A 23,383-nucleotide genomic window follows, 5' to 3' on the forward strand; every position below is an offset into this window, starting at 1 on the left:
AAAGAACAATTCTGCCAGCAAATTTCAAGTTTCTGTCCTTAGTGATTTGGCCTGGGCGATGAAGAGTCAGTGAGCCGGTCATCTGGGACATTCACTTTTATACAAAGAGATTACGCGTTCATCACCATCAACTTGGGGTAAATATCGTAAAAATTAATAAACATTATTTTATTTTTAAAGTATAGAAATGTCATGAGAGTATCATATTATTATTAATATTATTATTATTAATATACCTCCATGCAAATTATAATCCTACCTCTGAAATTCTCTTGTATGTCCACGAACAGCACAGAAGAAAGAATTCGTCTCTACCTAACACTCTTTTCAATCCCAGCACTTGTCTTTTCGTCAGTCATTCTTATTGTTTCCCCTCGAAATTATTGTACATTACCCATCTCTCATGACAAATTTAGCTTTCTGAGGATGTCACAAACCGTGCACCACTTTCTAACATCAAACGAGTTTTCTGTGTCGGCAAATGATTTGAAAGTTTATTAAATTTTCGCCACACTTGCGATGATTAAACTTGGAATGGAGTGACAGGTACTGTCACAATCAAGAAATTGTGAAGGCAGAAGAGGGTTCTACCTCGACAGCTACGTCGCACTAAGAGCGTTATCATTGGAAGCCAGAGTTCCAGATCCATCTGTGGGTCTATCAAATAGTGTTGACATTTGTATAAGATTTTACTGAAAGTGCGATGGTATGTTCCAGTATCATAGAACATACACTACAACTTGAATAATCATTTGGTTCCCATTAGTTTTACGGTTTTTCCAGTCCGTGACCTCAGTATTGTCATCAAAAATCATGATTTGGCACGACAGTAATGTTTCACTTTCTTATCGAAACACTGTTCAGATTTAATCAAACAATATATCATCTTCAGACATTGAAATGGGCGTGTAGCTACTTTATACATATGAATGGTCTATTGTCGCCTAATATTGTTTGACTAAAACTGGTACTGTTTCGATAACCAAGTCACACATAGCTGATGCTATAAATTGTGATTTTTTAAAAGTGTTTGGAAGTTTTGATTACTATATCCTCAAAGTAACGTCGCCGTTGTTATTTTGACCGTCTGAGAAAAGTTATACATGGCCTCCTCAAAATGAAACTGCTGTTGATACTTTGACCACCTGAGAGTAGGTATGTAGTATTTAATATTCCTTTTGTTGTAGATATAGGGTATGGGCGTCTTAGCCGGCGGGGGTGGCCGAGCGGTCCTAGGCGCCTGAGTCTGGAACCATGCAACAGCTACGGTCGCAGGTTCGAATCCTGCCTCAGGCATTGATGTGTGTGATGTCCTTAGGTTAGTTAGGTTTAAGTAGTTCGAAGTTCTAGGGGGCTGATGACCTCAGATGTTAAGTCCCATAGTGCTCAGAGCCATTTGAACCATTTTTTTTTTTTTTTGGCGTCTTACATTTGTAAACAAGTACTTATTTTCATACGACAGCAATCTAATACTCATTGGAAAATCAATGAATGGCCTGTCAGAACGAGCGTATGAAACTCCCATTAATGGTTGGCATAACAATCTAACCTCTACTTCAGTGAAGGAAGATGGAATACTGATAAAATAAACAGATGTTACAGACATCTCTCGTCGTTTATCAGACACATAATTTTAAAAACGAATTAAGTCAACTCTGGTTGCCGAGAAATAGTTTACACCTCGTTGATGTCATTGTATTTGAGTAGTCTCAGTTCTTAATTGCCACATCCTTTTCGAGGTCACATCCAAGGTACGCTACAGATAAGTCTCATATTGAATATTGAGTAAAATGGTAAAAAAATAACTGAGCAGAATTTTCAAAATTTGTCGACTTTCATTGGATTTTTTGTACCTGTTTGTTTATAGCACCTGCGCTTTGTCTGTCCTTAGCCCCATTTTATTAAACATTAACAAAGTTCTTCCTTTCCTTAGTACATGTTTATCATTATGTACTTCCCTACTTCTGTACGATATGACTTTCTGTGTATCGTTTGCATTTGTATGTAGCAATGTTTATGAGTAATAGAATATCAAGTGAAACGTCAAGTGGACGATGATTATAAAGAGAAATAATGGAAATGCTTACTAAAAATTATTCTGTGTAGAATCATTGACTTACATGTGAGCGACCAACCAAACAACTCATCATGAATGACCAAATAGTCATTTAGGTTAGATCAACAATCGGCCACAAGATAATATGTCACAGTAACACGTTACCATATGTCACTTCTTCTAATTGATAATACATCTAGAGACAACGCAAGCTTGAGACGCGACTGTTTGAGTAATTACCACATGTCTGGTTCATGAAAGTAGGAAATGAGTTCTTAAATGAATCTTTTTCAGAGTATTTGGAAAATATTAGGTGATATTAAATAACTCATAACAATTAGACGGTGGAAACAGAGGCTTAATTAATCTATACAACCTATGCGCCTAGTTGGGAGATCTTATATTGAGCAGAAACGCTGCACCTTCGAGAAGGTTGTGTTGAATACCATCAACATACACCCCTGGGCGAATCTGTTAAATCAGTGGTAGCAGATAATAAATACAGGACATCTCACGTTTTACCGGAAGACTATGGTTTTATCCTCGGCATCATCATTCTGGGATTATTTTTTAAAGTAGACCACACATGTGATTTCAGCTATACATTGCCTGGAATCCAGCACTGGTTGGCATTAAATTAAAGTAGGAGAAACAAGAACCTCCAATCTATGACCCGAAGCAATGCATTGCAGGGAGTTAGTCCAGCTTATAACCACAGGAGTGTCCAGTAGCACAGTAACTGCCTACAGCAGAGGCGCTGAGTACCTTCTTCGGCTCCTGGTAGCGGCGCCCTATCAGCTCAACTCCACGACCTGTGAGCGCCTCCGCATGCGTGCTTAATTCTAACTTCTGACCTGATAAACTTCGACGGCGCTGCATGGTTACCACCAGTCCCATCTTGTATCAGTGACGACAGTAAATACCATCACTTGAAAATGTCGAGCAGATGTGTCAGTGTAGTACTATCGGACTTGCAAAATATTATCCGGCGGTAAATCGGAGAAATGTATTTCCTACAGATCCGTAGGGAAAGCCTGAGAAGTACCACTCTTGCACATGTATCTCACCTACTGAGAATCAAGATATAGCATGCATTTTCCATGACGCTGAATACTGCTGAAGGTAGTTTTGTACTTAACGAAAAGTCGCACTGACAGCATTCGATAATAGTGAGATGACTCAGGGGTTTAGATGGAGGTTAACATGTAGAACAAATGCACCTCCACTAAGCACTGAAGAGTTAGTATATAACAAAATCTTCGTATGTTTTGATAATAAGAATTTTATGTATATTCTAAGAGATCATATTGTGACCAATAAGTCGACGTTCGACTGAGAACTATTTTGATTCAGTCAATACCCTTACACTAGTCATATAATTTCATTTATTGACGGCGAAATGCCTCCTGACAGCATGACCAAACTTTCTCGCTCTATATCAGTTACTGAATCTCTTTCGTTTGATCGTCCTCTGTGAAATATTTATTCACACTGTTGCAGTAAGAGACAAATGCCATACAGAATGTAAGTTTATGTATTGATGAACAAAAACATTATGACCATTGCACACCGTAAGATGAAAATAGCATCCTCGTGGTGGTTGCCAGCATGTAACATTGTAAGGAAAGTACATAAACGGAAATAATTCAGTAACTATTCTACCTACTGTGCATCTTGCAGATGGATACATCAACTGACATAAGCGATTTTGGCAAAGGCCTGGTTATTATGGCCAGACACAACGAACATCTTGGAAACTACGAACTTGATTAGCTATTGAGGTGATATTGTGGTGAGCATCTATGGAACGTGGTTGATCTAAGACGAAACCTCGAGTAGGCGTCAACCGTTGGACTTCCACGCCTCATCACGGAACGTGGAAATCGAAGGGTTTGACCGCACCGTAAAGCAGGTTCGAGTCCTCCCTCGGGTATGGGTGTGTGTGTTTGTCCCTCGGATGATTTAGATTAAGTTGTGTGTACGCTTAGGGACTGCTGACCTTAGCATTTAAGTCCCATAAGGTTTCACACACGTAATGCAGGGCAGGAAGCGACCTGTGACAGATCTGACGAAAGAGTACAATGTCGATACATGCACAACTGTTTCGGAGCACACCGTTGAGCCTACAGTTCTGATATTGGTTACCGCAACACACGACCCCTAAGTGTTCCATGTTGACCCAACGACATCGTCAGTTACTATTCTATTGGGCACAGTATAATCGAGATTATGCTGTGGATCCGTGCAAATGTCTCGCCTAGTTGGGTGAACTGCGTTTCTTGTCACTCAGATACATCATTACCAAGGCGAACGGTTGCTCGAAGCAAAACTGCGCCACGGACGTAGATCTGTGAAAGCAGAGACATTCACATGGGTTTCCACGGGATCTGTGGCAATTATGAAGTGCACAGTGACAGCTGTAAATTGTGAGAACAATACTGTGGACCGCCAGCGTACCTTTGTTTGGTACCTTCCGCAGTGGAGGTAGCATTCCAGCAGGATACTTATTCTTGGTAGCATGCTCTGTGGTTCGAGAAATATGATACTGAACATACGTTCACAAAATTGGGCCTTTCTATACCCGATGGGACACATCTGGATTGCTATCGGACGCCAGATCCGCGTCCACAAACTGTGTCATCTGTATAGACAAACGTTGTTATACCTCCGGAAACCGACCAAGGACTTCTGTAACCCCTTCACCTAAGATCTCTGCAGCATTGTATTCCAGAAGTCGAGCAACAAGCTATTGAACAGGCTATCATAATGTTTTGGCACGTCATTGTGTGTCAGACCTTGTAGAAGTTGCGTTGGTTCTCTCTACAGAATGAAATCAAATTACTACTGCGAACTAGACGGATTTTCAAATGCTTATGTGAGCAATGCCTGTCAACTCTTGATTGATGTGGTTATTCTCTTCGTCAAAAAAGAGTGTCAGTGATGGAAACGGATATCAGCTGACCCTGGTGTTAACACTGGACGTCCACGCCCATTGGCGACGCAGCGGAAGGACGGCTGCAGCACTTTCACGCGCCAGAGGCCGACGCACTGCAGCCGACCAGTATATAAGCTGGTCTTCTGCTGTACTGCGGTACACTGCAGCAGTGCCCACAGCAGCAGACATCTTCCACTGACACCATGAAGTGCTTGGTAAGTACCCCGTGGCAAAGTACTGTCTTTTGTCCATTGTCCCATTACGACCAGAGTCCAGTGTCGATTCTGTTAACGAAGAAGTGGACTTAATTCAGAATATCAATGAGACTTACCCTCTATATTCTGAAATACCATATTTCTGCACTCAGGCTACATATATACTCCACATTGAATCTTTACTATTATTCGTAATAATGATTTCATAAGACGCTACCTAACGTACCCTTACGTATCAGTTACTAGAACAGTTACCTATAAGATCTAGCAACTGTCCTTAATTAACGACAGGTGTACCACATTTTTAGATATAGTCAAATGCTGGGTTGTAAATGCAGAGAGAGAAAGATTCGTAGTCACAGATTTAGGAAACTGACTTTGTGGGAGCCAGAAAGGAAAACACTGTTAACGTGTATTATGTACATCCCTTATTAATTACCTTTAGTATGAGCTGTGGCTGCTACTTGCAATATACGATTACAATGGAGAAGTTGAATTATGTACTATGAATCTGCTGTCAAATGTACAGTAGTGAGGGTAGGGCTATGGAGTGATACGAGTATAAATGAGGCTCCATGTAGCAGAGATGCCCTTTCTGCAGGAATTACCTGAATACAGTGTCAAGAAATTCAGTCAGAATGTAGTTTTCTGTAAACGACTTCTTCGAGATGAAGACCTGAGAGAAGGGAAGGGAAATACCAAACAGTACATTTCAACACTACAGCCTATGGTTCTTGTAGCTACTTCAAGCATGCTCGCATTAAGTTGTATTTCTGTATTTCTATACGTTACTGGAGCAGTCAATACCTTCATTACACTCAAGTCACTTCAGACTACAAGTTCCTTCAGATGAGTTTCAGTATGCAGCAGTTGCAAAGGACAAATGTCTGACACCCATACTTGCCTGATGGCTCTGTTATTAACATTCTGGAAGTTTTTACTGTATACGGCCTCGGATTATAATCAGGATAACTTTGTGCAGATTCGCGAAGCGATTTAGGGAATGTTTGTGGATCAGTATGTCCACCTTAAGAAAATTTGTAAGTTAATGTCACTTCGACGTAAATAGAAACTGCCCAGATTTATTGTACTTCAGAAAGCAACAGTCTCAGGTTTCATACAAGCAGAGGCAAAGAACATTTAAACAACTAGATATTTGGCCTCTGAGAGAGCTGGACAATAACTGCAGCTAATAGTGTAAAGAGGCAACGAAACTGGAGACCTTTCTGTAGTATTTTGCTTTCAGTAGAAAGTAACTCATCTGCATCTCTCTCACAAAAATTTTAATATGATTTGATAGCCAATATCGAAATGACATAGCAATACTGAGTTTTTAAAGTGAGACCACCTTCTATGTAGCACATCCCTGTTACTCTTAAAGCTTAAGTTATATATATATATATATATATATATATATATATATATATATATATATATACTCAATATTAAGAGTGTTGCAAGCTGTTGTGAAATATTCACAAGTGATTGTTTTTATATTTTCTCCTGTTATGGAGACTCCATGAAATATACATTTTTTTTAAATACACAGCTCCCAATTGTAATATGTATATAATATACTTACAGCTATGATGGAATATTACCAGAGAAAAGCCTCAGTGCAATCACATCCAACTACAATAAAACGTATTTCTAGATTGTCCTGAGTGCTGTGCTCGCCATGGCCTTCGCCAAGCCCGGCTACCTGGGAGCCGGCGTCGTCGCCCCCGCCGTCGCTGCCGCCCCCGGCATCGCTGCTGCTGTCCAGCCTGCACCAGTACTTGTGGGTGGTATCCACCCAGGCCTCGCAGCCTACGGTCCAGCCAACATCGTCGTCGGGCCTGGCGGCTACAACCTGGACACCCCTGATGTGGCCGCAGCCAGGGGCGCCCACCTGACTGCTGTCGCGCAGACGAGGGCCCGCGACGCCGCCATCAACGGCGCCGCCCTCGCCGCCGCCTCTGCCGCCGCCTACGGTGCCTACGCCGCCCCCGCTGTCGTCGCAGCTCCTGCAGTGGCTGCTGTGGCGCCGGCTGCCTACGCTGCCCCTTCGGCTGCCTTGTTGGCTGCCAAGGCTGCCTATCACGGTTGATGTGACCGCACTGAGTGACGGTTCACACCGTTGAGACAGCTACCCTCACTGAGTATGATACCTCAGCCCCAAAAGCACATGCCAGAATATAATATGAATATATATTTATCCATATTATGTAAATAAATTATTTTTACTGCAAAATATGTCAGTGGCACTTATTAACCCTTAAATGCTATGCATTCTAGTAACCCATGCAGAATCTTAAAGAATGTCAAAGGCAGATATAGAACTGTGAAATTGAATAATATTCAGTAAAATTGTAACTACGGGTAAGGCTGTTTGAGCCTTGGTGATAGCTTATTGATAGGTCTGGATTGTGGGAACTCAAATAATGACCTGAGGCAATGGGGCACATTTATCTCTGTAACTAAGCCACATAATATGAACTTTGTAGTTATGAACAATATCGTAGACCTACAAAACCCATTTCCTTCTGCTACTTTTTATTAAAAAATCTTTTAATTGGAGTACTCTGGAACACAAAGATAGATCATGCAGCTTTTAGACCAGTTAAACAAAATCAAATGAAACAGAGTACGGGTTCCAGAAGTGCATCAAAAACTGTATCAGAAAAGAACAGAAGATACGATAACTTTTATATTACACAGCAGCAGATTTGGCATCAAACAGTGGCGTTTGCCTCATTAATCCTAAAATTAGAAACAGAATACATATCCAAAGGAATCACAGACATAAGGAATATTCACAGTTAAAATTTAATAAAACATTTCATGAAGTAAGTTGTGCATCAACATGACCGTAATTTTGATGAGAGAGTGGAAGAGCTTCTTTGGTCTGGAATCTCGTTGACTGGCGAGTCAGTGTCTTCAGCGATGAGTCCAGCTTCTAATTAGGACTCGATGACTAGACGAGAGGCGTCTGGAGGTACCAACCTGAATGTGACTCACCTTATTGCTGTACAACTAGGAGTAATGATCTCGGATGCCATTCCTTCTCACAGCAGGACGCCTTCAGCCGTCATTTGCGGCATTCTTACAGCGCAGTGGCACGTCGACTATACTCTACTCCTCGTTTTGTTGCCTTCTCGTGGCAAGCAATCCAGCGCTTACATTTCAGCAAGATAATGTCGGCCTGCACGCTTCAAGAGTTTCTACTGCTTGTCTTCATTCTTGTCCAACCTGATCTTGACCAGATAGGTCACCGAATCACTCCCCAACTGAGAGTGTTAGGAGCATTTTGGGCGGAGTTCTCGTACCAGATCGGCATTTTGACGATCTAACACGCAATTTCGGTAGAATACGGCATGATATCCCAGAGTTGGACATCCACTAAGTCTGTTAATCAATCGCAAGCCGAATAACTGCTTGCATAAGGGCCAGACGGGGAACAGTTGACTTGCTTAATTTGTGAAGCTCTTTATGCTGAATAAACCATACCGTTTTTCTGCAATGGTAATCATTTGTTCATCTGTACATGTGCATCACGAATACAGACTTCCATCCCATTCGCATAATTCATTCTTAGTGAAGCGTTTTATTTTTTGTGTTAGTTGTGTAATAGACAAAAATTGTATTAGAATTCGACTATATTTTATACCACTATATGAGATGACTAGAAATCACAGATAATGAATGATGAAACAATGGCATTTTAAAAGCATTTTCAGATCTCCTGTATAATTCCATTAAATGTAAGAAGAAAGGTAAGGTGCCTGGAGATGATAGATAGATGAAAGCAAAGTAATACACATTTTGTTTGCAAAATTGTTTAAACAGTCCACCTGCACACTGCAAGAGTTTCTACTGCTTGTCCTTATTTTTGTCCAACCTGATCTTGACCAGATATGTGACCGAATCACAATTTACAATTGTTAAATGTCAGAGAAAAAGAGGTATACTAGACCAAATTGCTACAAAAGCATAACATATTCACTTAAATTTCCACCAGTACAGTAGACTCTTTTGATGTTAATGAAGCAAATTATTATTTAGGTTTTCGAAATAAGTGTGGTGCAAAGTAGAAGTAAACGATATTTTTGAATGTACTGTTGTTAATGAAGCAAATTATTATGTAGGTTTTCGAAATAAGTGTGGTGCAAAGTAGAAGTAAACGATATTTTTGAATGTACTGTTACTACAAATTTTTACATTGGTTCACGAAGCGTTTGATTTGATTTTAAGTAAATGTGTACTACGAGGCCATGAGAAACGAAGAACTGAGAAACTACTTTTGTGTACCTGTGAGACAAATATGAAGACTAGTATAAGTATTGCATACATTAACAATGAGGTCATGGGACTGCTTGATAAGGTTTTGTGTTTAGGAGAGTTGTTGCCAGCAGTCGCGTGGAAAGTAGCGTAGAAAAACTCAGTTGTCACAATGGTCTGATGCGCCTGCGTAGTGTTCATAACAAGCTAGCAATGACTCTGAAACGGAAACTTTGCAATGGGTGTGTATTACCAGTTCCGATCTGTAACAGAGACATGTTTAGTACAGAAAACAGAGAGCTACTCAGTGATCAGCAAGTAAATGAATTACGGTAACTGTTAAGAGGGACAGTAAAAGGAACTGTGGTTTGAGTCGTACAGCATACGTAATTTTTATTCAGTTACAATGGAATGGAAAAGGACCTAAGTGGTGAACACAAGGAAATATGCAATAACATAATGGATATGGGTCACTGAAAACCATCTTGCGTAGATAATTAAGGAGGAGTTATGTATCAGGAGTGATGAATAAAGGCTGGTGATTATTATGAAGGTGATGAGGGTAATGACTAATAAGCAATTCAATTAAACATGTGTACATAATACCACTTTGCTTTACGTTCTCGTAGTAATGATGATAATGGCCGCTACAACGTATTGTGTTATGATCACTCAACTGCCTCTCGCACCGCTAGCCGCGCACAGTCATAACGATGACTTCCCAGACGTGTTCCATGTCACTGAGGTATGTGACCTGGAGCTGTAACGCGACATCGTTATTTATAGCTGTTGGACACTACGTGATGGAAGGTTTAGTTATGGGGTTAATTAAGTCGAGACATAAAATAACGGCTAGTGTTTATTCACGAAGTATTCTCTGCAAAGAGAACACGGAAAATATAGTACCCATATGCCATTTAACATCAGTGAAATAACTATTAGCTGGTAGTTTATGTAGGAACTACGTGCTAAACGCTACTGGACGGTGTGATGGAATTTGTCTTACATTCAAGGAACTATCATGTGTGACAACACTTGATGTTTACTTTGACTACTTTTCGTTACTGAAACTACATAGCTAATTTTTCCGCTGTTCTACGACTTGCAGATCTTCAATTACTTGCTCTTACAAACATGTACGTAGTTCTTGAACGAATCTGATAACTTTTCTGATGGTTTTTCTTATCACTTATAAACATTCGTCTCTTTCATCCAATGGTATGATCCATGAATTGGAATTAAATTCAACGAATAATTTGCAATTACTCTCCATTTCTGTCCCTAAATCGTCACTGATGTTCTGTCTGTCTGCCTTCCGCCAGATGTTCTTTGTAAAATTCCATTCGTACTCCTGAGTTATTTTCTTAATCGTATCTGTTAATTCGGTCCTGAATTTGCTTACTGTTTCACACTTTTCCTGCAATACACAATTAATTCTGCTTTTTCGACAATGTTTCCTTAGTTTCGTGATTGTTATTTTCATATAGTTCTTGCTATTTGCGATCATTACGTTCAGTCCTAGCTGAGATTCTGAACAGTGCCTAATTACCCTGCATTACCACGTCATCTCCTTTGGACTTTATACATTCACTTATTGTTGATGTGACTGCTGAATCTGGACACGTTTCCGATGATCCTCGTTGACTCTGTAGCTAGCGCAGCCGTATTTGACAGTGTGCTACGGTCAACACTGGAACATGTAGCATGTGTCGTCTTTGGTGTCCGAAAGTGCTCCGAACGGTGTGTTCCGAAGCACTTGCGCCTGCAGCACTATTGTACTCTGACATCAGACCTGTCTCAGACAGCCGCCTATTCCACTTTGTAGAGCGGATAAGCCTCTGACCTCCACGTTCTGCGATCAGGTGTGAATGTCTACATTATCGCCTATTCATGGTTTCAGCGTCCGTAGACGATAAAGGAAACAGCAGGTGAATAGACGTCCGGCTTCGTCACTAGCCAGATGCAAATTAAACTCACAGTGACCGGACAATAACAACTTGCGATTTTTCAAAGTCATTTGTGTCAATGGATTTCCTGTTTGCAGCCCTATATCGTCTACTCTGCTTATAAACGTTCCTTATTGGCACATGTGCCCCAAAGGCTACCTGGCGGCACTACAGCTGGTGTCATGTAGCGGTATAATGCTTTTGCTTATCAGTGTAATCCGTGACATTGGACGGCTAACTTAGCGTCATATACGCCTTTTCTCATACGGTATCCCACTAAAAGAGATTTTTCGTTTGTCCCATGACGAGGTGACACATGGAAACCATAGTGACAACATGACATCGATAATAATCCCAAGTGTTAGGATTACACGATGTAACTCGGAGAAAAGGCGTGTTATGTTCACATTTCATTGGGACTGACGATATCGCAGCCAAAAAATTCTATTCGTCATGACTCCAGCTCTCATTCAACAACAGCCAAAGCCGCTATAGTTCCATATTATTTGCTTTATTGCCATACTCGCTCGTCAGGCGAAAAAAATCTTCAGATCTTTGTTGCCCTAATAAGTTGCTCTCACCTGATGGGTGAAACTAGTAATGACGTAAATTATACCTGCCCTGTATCAGCTCTGTCTGTACATAATTGTCTAACAGCCGCTGCGTCCCTCGAAGTCGATTCCACGATTTCTTAATCTAGTTTTTATTCAGTTGCTCGAAATAGTTATTTTGAGAGCCTCAGAACTTTTCAGAGTGTCATTAGTCACACACATCAAGGGTCCCAAATAAAAATTTCAGCTCGTTAAGCCTCCTGACGTACTGTATGATGAGCAACGCTAGCGATTGAAGCAAATTTTCTGTCGGTGATTTACGCTGTTACTTCAGTGTCTTGGAGTATTTAAACAAAGTTTTTGAGCACTAACAAATGAAACATTGATCCGCTCTATCTTTCAGGCCACTGTATTAGATTGTACTAAGGCTTTAAAACTTAGTAGTGACAATGTAATAAGAAAATTACTTGCTCCTTCCCTGTCAGTCTGTTATCAGGTACACACTGAAGAATGGTTATCAGGCCTAGCTTGAATGTCGATACTCAGATGGAAGAGAGGCATTAGAGATTTTAGGTGCAAAAGAAAACAGTCTCACTGTTCATATAGCTTATACTAGCCGCTGCTCATGAAAATACGAACGAAACCAGTAACAAGGCAAGATGTTTTCGAATGATTCGTAGCAATTCTTATAAACTTCTAAAGCGACAATAATAAAAAACCAAAATAAATGCATCTAGTTTTTAATTATGACTAAAATACTGAGAAGCAAAATATTTCCTGGTAATAACTGTATCGTTGAGGACAAAAAATTCGTGTAGATATTTACATCTCCACCGACTGTCCTTTTTAGAAGACTGAATGGGATATCCCATACGTAAGGAGTTAATTATTACCTCATGTACTTTGTCATTAGGATAAGAAACAATATGGAAAACCACATATTGATGTGAAATCTTATACTTTGCTTAAGAAACAAAATTATACCTTTATGGTATACACAAAAACGATGCAGCCATCCATTAAAAAGACACTTTATACAGCAGTGTGAAATACTATATTTGATAAAATAATCCTTGTGTTTAGGCCTGGGTTGTAATACATAGCAATATTACAACAAATAATAATTTTAAACACACTTCTGTTGATTTGTTCACCCTCATTTAAATGCCAAACATATCTCCCTGTCAAAACAGATACGAATATAAAACACAGAAGAAACATCTTTCAGAAACTATGAGATGAAATGAGAGTTAATATGACTACTTAACATACTTACCGAAAATAAGAAATCATTTTAAGAGAGTAAGTGGTTATAAGCTAAAACAGAGCAGGAGAAATGCAGATAGTATTCTTCATACACTCCTGGAAATTGAAATAAGACCACCGTGAATTCATTGTCCCAGGAAGGGGAAACTTTATTGACACATTCCTGGGGTCAGATACACCACATGATCATACTGACAGAACCACAGGCACATAGACACAGGCAACAGAGCATGCACAATGTCGGCACTAGTACAGTGTATATCCACCTTTCGCAGCAATGAAGGCTGCTATTCTCCCATGGAGACGATCGTAGAGATGCTGGATGTAGTCCTGTGGAACGGCTTGCCATGTCATTTCCACCTGGCGCCTCAGTTGGACCAGCGTTCGTGCTGGACGTGCAGACCGCGTGAGACGACGCTTCATCCAGTCCCAAACATGCTCAATGGGGGACACATCCGGAGATCTTGCTGGCCAGGGTAGTTAACTTACACCTTCTAGAGCACATTGGGTGGCACGGGATACATGCGGACGTGCATTGTCCTGTTGGAACAGCAAGTTCCCTTGCCGGTCTAGGAATGGTAGAACGATGGGTTCGATGACGGTTTGGATGTACCGTGCACTATTCAGTGTCCCCTCGACGATCATCAGTGGTGTACGGCCAGTGTAGGAGATAGCTCCCCACACCATGATGCCGGGTGTTGGCCCTGTGTGCCTCGGTCGTTTGCAGTCACGATTGTGGCACTCACCTGCACGGCGCCAAACACGCATACGACCATCATTGGCACCAAGGCAGAAGCGACTCTCATCGCTGAAGACGACACGTCTCCATTCGTCCCTCCATTCACGCCTGTCGCGACACCACTGGAGGCGGGCTGCACGATGTTGGGGCGTGAGCGGAAGACGGCCTAACGGTGTGCGGGACCGTAGCCCAGCTTCATGGAGACGGTTGCGAATGGTCCTCGCCGATACCCCAGGAGCAACAGTGTCCCTAATTTGCTGGGAAGTGGCGGTGCGGTCCCCTACGGCACTGCGTAGGATCCTACGGTCTTGGCGTGCATCCGTGCGTCGCTGCGGTCCGGTCCCAGGTCGACGGGCACGTGCACCTTCCGCCGACCACTGGCGACAACATCAATGTACTGTGGAGACCTCACGCCCCACGTGTTGAGCAATTCGGCGGTACGTCCACCCGGCCTCCCGCATGCCCACTATACGCCCTCGCTCAAAGTCCGTCAACTGCACATACGGTTCACGTCCACGCTGTCGCGGCATGCTACCAGTGTTAAAGACTGCGATGGAGCTCCGTATGCCACGGCAAACTGGCTGACACTGACGGCGGCGGTGCACAAATGCTGCGCAGCTAGCGCCATTCGACGGCCAACACCGCGGTTCCTGGTGTGTCCGCTGTGCCGTGCGTGTGATCATTGCTTGTACAGCCCTCTCGCAGTGTCCGGAGCAAGTATGGTGGGTCTGACACACCGGTGTCAATGTGTTCTTTTTTCCATTTCCAGGAGTGTATTTTTATAGGCTGAGTTTCATTTTCTAAGCATTTGAGTAACGAGAAATCCTTCTTCTCAAAAGGTCTGCGTGAAATTTCGCACGTGGTATTTCAACCACAAAAATTCAAGAGCGATAGAGTTGGACGGTGTAATGGTTAAAGAAGTCAGACAGCTATCGGCTAAAGCGGAAATCAAATTTCATGAGCTTACGTTTCGAAAGTCGCATAGCTCAGTGTAACGCCATGTTCATTAGAAAGACTTCAGTTCCTGCTCTAATTAGCTGAATTTAAGTCTCAGTTTAGTCTTTACGTTAGTCGACGTAGCCTAGAAAACACAAGAATTTGAATATGTACACCGATACTACGTGGAATCAATCTACAGTGATCAAAAGTATCCGGACACCTGCTTGCTGAGAGATGTGGCCTCATTCCCCTCCTCGTCTTTATAACGACTCGAACTCTGTTGGACTCACTTGTAGGGAGATGTCAGAATGTTAGCGGAGGAATGACAGTCCGTTATTTCTCAACAGCCGAAATCAGAGAAGGTTCTGACGTTGTACGCTGGATTTTGGAGCGATGTCAAAGTTATAACTCATCCCAAAGGTGTTTCATTGCTTTCTGGCGAGGATTCTGGGAAGGCCAGTCCTTTTCATGAATGTTAATGTCCACAATCCACAGCCTCACACATGGTGCTTAATGACAGGATGCATTGTATTTTTGATACAATCCTTATCTCCGAAATTTTACTCTACTTTACGCACTACACAACACTGGTAAAGTATGTTCATATACCTAGTTGTTTAGCGTTTTCTTAACCGCAGTAACGGGACCACATTACAACCACGAAAATTATCCCCATGTCGTAACACCGACTCCTCCGTACATCATTAATGGAACTAGACGTGATGGGAGGTAACGCTCTCCAGTAATCTGTAAAACCTAGTCTCTTCCATCGGATTACCAAAGGGTACAACTTGATTCACCACTCCAAACAACCCGTTTCCATTCATCCAATACCCAATGGCGTCGCTCTTACACCACACCTAGGGACGCGTATCATTTACTACAGAAATGTGTGATTTATCAGGAGCTGCTCGTCCGATGTACCACATTTCCTAATTCCCTGTGTAGAGTCAGTGTGCTAGTTGGACCGCTGGTATCACTTTGGAACCCAGGAGGGACGCATTCTACTGATTTCATGATATTCTTTACAGCCACCTTCCGCAACGCTCAGCGGTACTGTCCGTCAAAGCACGAAGTCTGCCCGCTCTTGCTTTAGCTATAGTTGTTCCTTCGCTTTTCCACTTGACAGCCGCATCACCAAGAGTCCACTTGTGCAGCTTTAAAAGGCTTGAAGTGTCTCTGACGGCTCTGTTGCTCAGGTGACATCCCAATAGTAGTACGCTTTTAAAGTCACTGAGTTCTCCTGACCCAGTAATTCTGATGTTATTACGTTTCTACTGACGTTATATAACGCTACATCTTTTTATACTATCGGGTCCACCTCTGGTGACATTTAGTTTTCAATTCCGCAATACTTAGGGTTTTCCGGAACTTTTGATCTTGTAGTGTATCTGCAGTAGTGTAATTTGAAATGTCGGATGTGTTTACAGGTAACTGACAAAACCCTAACCGTAAAAATTCGACAAAGATGATAGAGTTTACGTGATCAGAAACATCAGCACACCACAGGCATAAACTCACGTTCTGCTTACTAGCCATGACCTAATGACACATTACAGGAGGAAATTTGTATAATATTAAATTAACACAATCCGGTTTTACATCGGCAATGCCCAGTGACCGATTCGTGTCTCAGAACTACATGTGATGGTATGACGCTTTTGTGTACAAATGGGTTAGGAAATGTATGTTGTGTATGAATCCATCCAGTAAACCACAAATAAATTTCGTTCACGGACAACATCAGTCTGGTCACGGTTACCGACTGCGAAAGCCAGTAATTATGGGGAACTATTACACCAATACATTCACTTTTCATGCTGCTAAGTTTATAACAAGAAACTGTTTTTATTTGGCTTTGAGACAGTTCTGAGGAATGAGTACTAGAGAATACGTTAGCAGTGTACTTACGGCTAATCGCTAGAGTTTGTATTGCCGTTTAAACGAAAGTATCAGAAAGTACACTATTAATCAATCATGCCGAGAAAACCTGAGAAATTAGAAAATAAATTTAAATACACATCCATCCCAGGTACTCATTCACACAGAAACACAAACACGTATCCCCGCAAAATTTCTCAGTTATAAAGCTCACATGAATCGCATTACGTAACGAGCACCACGAGGAAGTTTTAAGATACATTATTTCTATTTTGACCTGAAAGAAAAAGTTTTTCATGTAAATGTATGTAGTTAGGGATGCCGGATTTGGCCTCAGCCGAGACGGTAAACAAAGCTGTGATGGAAAGGAAAGAGTTAAAAACAGCCCTTGTTTGAGCTGTAATGATTTTCTGAAATCTCTTGAAGTGTGGTGGAGACTTTAATCAGTGGGTTGTGATCAGTGCTACTTTGGTAGGGATAACTAGAGGTGACTTCGATATGTTTCTGCGGCATCTCTGCAATTCTATCATGTAAGAGTGTAAGGTAACGGCTCACGATTGTTCCATATCTCCATATCCTACGTCACTGGTTCCCAATAACATCCATTATTTCCTAGAGTTTGTGTCAGTATTCTTCGGATATTATTGCTGCTAACGTTTCCATACGCCAAAAACACACACTTTTCGTACCAGATTTAATGATCGCCACAGGCCTTAAACAGACTGCAGCGCACCCCAAGTAACACCAGAAACTAAGTGCAAAGTGAATCCTTATAATCCAGTGATATTTTTAAATTTCCAGAAGGCTTTCGACACCGTCCCTCACAAACGTCTTCGAAGCAAACTGCGTGCCTATGGAATATCGCCTTAGTCGTGCGTCTGCATTCGCGATTTCCTGTCAGAAAGGTCACGTTTCGTAGTAATAGAAGGGAAATTTATGGAGTAAAACAAACGTAATATTCGGCGTTCCACAAGGAAGTGTTATAGATTCTTTATTGTTCCTGATCTATATTAACGACATAAGAGACAATCTGAGTAGCCCTCTTAGATTGTTCGCAGATGATGCTGTCATTTACCGTCTTGTAAAGTCATCAGATGATCAAAACGAATTGAAAAATGATTTAGATAAGATATATGTATGGTGCGAAAAGTGGCAATTGATCCAGAATAAAGAAAAGTGTGAAGTTATTCGCAGGAGCACTAAAAGAAATTAGCTAAATTTTGATTACGCCATAAGTCACACAAACCTGAAGACTGTAAATTCAAGTAAATACTTAGGGATTACAATTACAAGTAACCTAAATTGGAACGACCACATAGACAATTATGTGCGTACAGCAAACCAAAGACTGCGATTCATTATCGGAACATTTAAAAGGGGCAACATGTCTGCTAAGAGACTGCTTACACCACACTTATCCGTCCTGTTCTGAAGTACTTCTCTGCTGTGTGGTGTCCGCATGAGATGTGACTGACGGATGACATCGAAAAAGTTCAAAGAACTGCTGGTCGTTTTATGTTATCGCGAAATAGGGGACATAGTGCCACAGACATGATACGTGAATTGGAGTGGCAATTATTAAAACAAATGCGTTTTTCGTTGTGACGGGATCTTCTCATGAAATTTCAATGACCAGTTTTCTCTTGCAATTACGAAAACATTCAATTTGCACCCATCTACGTAAGGAGAAATGATCATCACGATAAAATCTGAGAAATGAGGGCTCGCACAGAAAAATTTAAGTGCTCGTTTTTCCCGCGGTTCGTTAGAGAGCTGAGCTGTAGAGAGACAGCTTGAAGGTGAAACTTCCTGGCAGATTAAAACTGTGTGTCGGATCGAGACTCGAACTCGGGACTTCAGTCGGTAGAGCACTTGCCCACGAAGGCAAAGGTCCCGAGTTCGAGTCTCGGTCCGGCAAACAGTTTTAATGTGCCAGGAAGCTTCATATCAGCTCACATTCCGCTGTAGAGTGAAAATTTCATTCTAGCTTGAAGGTGGTTCATTGAACCTTCTGCAGGTACCTCGTTGTGAATAGCAGAGTAATAACGTCCATGTAGATAGGCTCTCACTAGCAAGCTAAGTACAGTTGTTTAAGGGCAATTGTTTCGTAACTTCACGTGTAAGTCAGAAGTGACAGAGAAATGCGTGATATTGAACAAGAGTGATAGTCCACTGACTAGGAAAGGCGGCCTATGAACAATGTGCGAAGTGTATCAGTAGTGCACGGACACTCCATTTTGATACGTGAGCGAATCAAAGAGTCCCGGAGCAGTTCACGATGTCAGGCACCCAGCCCTGCTGCGTGGGCGTAGCGTCCGTCTTGCGGTCAGTTAGAAAATGCAAAGGTCACCACAAATTGTAGGAGAACATTGCGAAACCCCTCGTAGCTAGGCTCCGTAGACTACTGTGCTGTGAAGTAACGGAAATGCGCTGCTCTAGCAACTGGCGTGTCCAAGTCCACGCCCATCTGCGACGCGGCAGAAGGACAGCCACACCACTTTCACCGCCATGCCGCCCGTCTATATAAACTGAACATCGGTGATCCGGCGGCACAGTCCAGCAGCAGAAGCAGCAGCAGCAGCGGACATCCACCACCGACACCACCATGAAGTGCCTGGTGAGTGTGATAGCGGGACGGACAGTCACGAACATGAACGTTAGGCTTTCCACTAGGCTTCCTATCATGTGCTAAGTACTCTATCCGTCCCATTACACAGGTGATCCAAGCCGCCATCATTTTCAGCAAGGCTGACTATATCGCGTATAAACGATAATATCGGCTTGGCTACTCCCGATTCTTTATCAAATGGTTCAAATGGCTCTGAGCACTATGCGACTTAACTTCTGAGGTCATCAGTCGCCTAGAACGTAGAACTACTTAAACCTAACTAACCTAAGGACGTCACACACACCCATGCCCGAGGCAGGATTTGAACCTGCGACCGTAGCGGTCATCCGGTTCCACACTGTAGCGCCTAGAACCACATGGCCACACCAGCCGCACGCTTCTTTATCCAGCTTTCAGAATTTCCATCGGTTCATCGTTTGTTCTCCGACATAAAAGTTAAGTAACAGGCTATACGCTAAAACTCGACGCTTCAGATTTTTTTTTAATGAACTTATGTTTTTCGACTTTCCACCTACATTTACCTCACTTAACAGGTCACTTGTACAACTTTCTCCACAGTTAACTTTGGCTTCCCATTAACAACAAAATCTTCAGATAAGTAATGCTGCCCATTCAAAAAGAAAGGTTGTCAAAGTAACCATACTCATAGAAGGGGGCATTACAAAGGCATGTAATAATACTGGGACTGAACTGAAGCAAGATACGAGCGTCAAGGATACAAGATTTGTTTTCTGTCAGGCACAAGGGGTTGAAAGTGGACGCAACTATTGCTGTGTTCCTCGGGTAAAAGAAAACCACTCATCTTAGTCACAGAGCATTAGTTCACTGTACATATGCGTCTCAGACCCAAGGTATGCTGCAATTTACACAACAAACATTCGATCACTGTGAACTCTTCATTGAGTGTTGACTAATATTCTTTGTAGTAGAATTATTGATATATTTCTAAGAATTCATGAAGGACTTTCAGCACTGATTTTAGGAATTCAGTTCAGTGATAGCAGTCTATAGAACTTTACTTCATGTTGGAAGAACAGTTCAACTTCAATGTTCTTCACAAGACTATTACAAAAACTGATAAATTTAATTTACAAGGTTGTAGTAAAAAATCCATGAAACTGTTTCCAACATAGCATCCAGACACTTCAGTCAGTTCACCTATACTGCTAAGATTTATTTTGAATGATACTGACTCATGTAGAAATCAGATTCCCACAGTAAGTTGTTAGACAAGAAGATAATGGATTTCCGGAAAAATGGGGTTGATAACAGGACTTGTCTTGATCAGTTTGATATAGGAAACAGCCAAAGTTGTAAAATTCAGTTCTTTTTAACTGATGGCTGGTTTCGGTCGATCTGACAATGGGTTCTGATACCTGAAACCAGTCATGAGTTAAATAAAAAGAACAGAGTTTCACAACATCCGCTGATGTCCACATCGAAGATAATGTCTATCTTGCACCATCAGTATGAGTTACAGTTCGATGTCCTTAGACTGGTTGACAGTTTTAGTTATTCCAGCCCCTCCCTACAATATTTACATCTACTGGTCTATCCAATGACGATCTGAGCGTTCGTGAATGTCCAAAAAAGTGTCTTACATTGTATCTGTTGTTCTACATGCCCTCTTACCGGAACTTCAGTTATATTATGTAGTGCAGCGAAGGTATTCATCGTTTTTAGTACGCGAGAAGCACGTTGGTTCAATGATTTCTCTCTTCAGTCTCTGTCCCCTTGCTATGCAGTCATTTCCTACTGTATATTTGATAAATTACACAGTTTACAAGACTTAGTTGTTACTTTGATAAAAAAGGTTGCAGCTAATAGATCTCATTTGTTACAAAACCCAGATAGTTCGTGGGCTATTTTGAAATCAACAGCAGCTCCTAGTTTCCTGACTGCTGCAGTTTCTTGACAGAACATGTTAACAGTACGTTTACTCATAACATATACGTAAAAAAACTTTCCGATGATTTCAAATACAATACAAGACTTCAAAATACCCTCGTATGCACACAATTAACAGTAATTCTTTCTTGTTGTTGGTAATACTCAACGTTTCGACCCGTCGTCTGAGATCATTTCCGGGAGTCTTGCAATGTGTCCAGGTGGCTCTACAACTGACAAGTATTGGAGGACTTTGAAGAATATTATTTGATCTAGCAACTATTACTTTACCATCAATGACAACGACTTAGTATGCCAGCTGACGTATGTTGTGGTGATGTGTTTGTAGATCGTCCTGAGTGCTGTCGTGGCCGTGGCCCTGGCCAAGCCCGGCTTCCTGGGGGCGGGCGTCGCCGCCCCCGCCTACGCCGCAGGCCTCGCTGCCGCCGTCCAGCCCGCTCCCGTCTACGTGGGCGGCATCCACCCTGGTCTCGCTGCCTACGGCCCGGCTAACATCGTCGTCGGACCTGGCGGCTACAATTTGGACACCCCTGATGTAGCCGCCGCCAGGGGCGCTCACCTGGCCGCCGTCGCCCAGACGAGGGCCCGCGACGCCGCCATCAACGGCGCCGCCCTCGCCGCCGCCTCCGCCGCCGCCTACGGCGCCTACGCCGCCCCCGCTGTGGTTGCTGCTCCCGCTGTTGCTGCCGTCGCCCCTGCTGTCTATGGCGGACCTGGAGCTGCCTTCCTGGCTGCCAAGGCTGCTTACCATGGTTAACCTGACTCTGCTGGACAACCATTCCGTTTTATATGACACTGGAACAGATTTATATTGGCATCCGAGATTCCACAGCACAGACAAGAGGCTAATATATACTGGTTTCTGTACATAATAAATTAAAACTAGTAAATTATTTTTTTACAAGTAACACTGTGTTATTTTTCTAGCAAGACATAACGAATCTCACCCTCAATATCCTCAAAACCCAATTTGCATTCCTAAGGATATTATAGATTATCACATATTTTGTACTCTGTTGCACTACAGTGTTTTCTGATACTTGTTCAAAAGCACTGGAACCTAACGAAATAGAAAAAAGCGTACGTCTTATAGGTATAAATGTCTAAAACCCTGTGAAAAACGTTCATTGGCCATTGATTTTTCTTTTGTGTTCAGGTATAGGTATTTATTAGCTGGTCCATTAAGTCAGTAGCCCATTTAATTATATTATACTGCAGAATGATTTCTTTGTCGTCACAATTACCCTCGTGATTCATCATATTCACAAATCCGATACTGCTGTGGTTTTTTTTTTCCTTTTTGGGAGTGGGAACATAACTGACCACAACAGCATCTTTTGTGAAGTACAATTACAATTTCTCTGTTGCTTATTTGCTGCGGAAGTTCTGGCCCGCTTTGCTGGTGTAGTTGGAATACACAGTCAGAAGGAACATAGATCTCTCGAGACTTCATGTTATATAGTTGCAGCTACGTCCGTTTCTACAAGACAGTCGTCTTTTCAAAGAAAAGTTAGTCAGGTACACGTAATAAATGTTCTTCTGAGGCGATCTCTTATGCAACAGTTTAAAATGAAATTATGATGAACACAGAAGGTGAGTAAGAGTTTGGCTATTCAGTACCTAAATACTGACATAATGTTGCTTTAAATACATCTCAAGTTCTTGTTTCTTCCTGTGTTTATCGGGCATATAGGGATTCAACAAAAAGCTTGTGTGTAAGAAAAGGGGCTAGAATGCATATCGAGTAACAAGTCTAGTCGAAACATATAATAAACCATCTTGTGGTACGATTTGAGAGCTAATCAACCAGAGAAGTAAAATAACTTAAAGACAATCAGACAAAGTCGCTACAGTACTTGTGAAAAACGGGGAGAAATCAGTTTCAAATACAATCCTGCAATAAATGTGACCGTCCACGAACAGTTACTACTGTTACTGTATGTCAACAATAAAGCTAAACAATTCAGTTGTCAATATGAAGCTAAATAATGAATGATAATTGGTTTCACATCAAACAGACCCAACAAAACTTAAGGGCTAACAAAATTGTTAATAAAT

General features: G+C 41.8%; 2 protein-coding genes across 2 annotated transcripts in view; both read left to right on the forward strand.

The window, feature by feature from the left end:
* The window catches only part of LOC126176117 (mRNA decay activator protein ZFP36L3-like), an 89,491-nt gene extending 82,056 nt beyond the window's left edge, over nt 1–7,435 (forward strand). Inside the window, exon 5 of the mRNA XM_049923254.1 lies at nt 6,861–7,435. Within this exon, the coding sequence (XP_049779211.1) occupies nt 6,861–7,295 (435 nt within the window). The 3' untranslated portion in view covers nt 7,296–7,435. The remainder of the gene's footprint in view (nt 1–6,860) is intronic.
* Nucleotides 7,436–19,345: 11,910 nt separating this feature from the next.
* LOC126177036 (cuticle protein 16.5-like) lies at nt 19,346–22,233 on the forward strand. Its single transcript, XM_049924269.1, has 2 exons — nt 19,346–19,405; nt 21,654–22,233. The coding sequence occupies exons 1-2, from the start codon at nt 19,394–19,396 to the stop codon at nt 22,080–22,082; spliced, it is 441 nt and encodes a 146-aa protein (XP_049780226.1). The 5' UTR covers nt 19,346–19,393; the 3' UTR covers nt 22,083–22,233.
* The last annotated feature ends 1,150 nt before the right edge of the window (nt 22,234–23,383 follow it).

This window comes from Schistocerca cancellata, chromosome 3 (genome assembly GCF_023864275.1).
Source record: "Schistocerca cancellata isolate TAMUIC-IGC-003103 chromosome 3, iqSchCanc2.1, whole genome shotgun sequence".
NCBI classification, from domain to species: domain Eukaryota; kingdom Metazoa; phylum Arthropoda; class Insecta; order Orthoptera; family Acrididae; genus Schistocerca; species Schistocerca cancellata.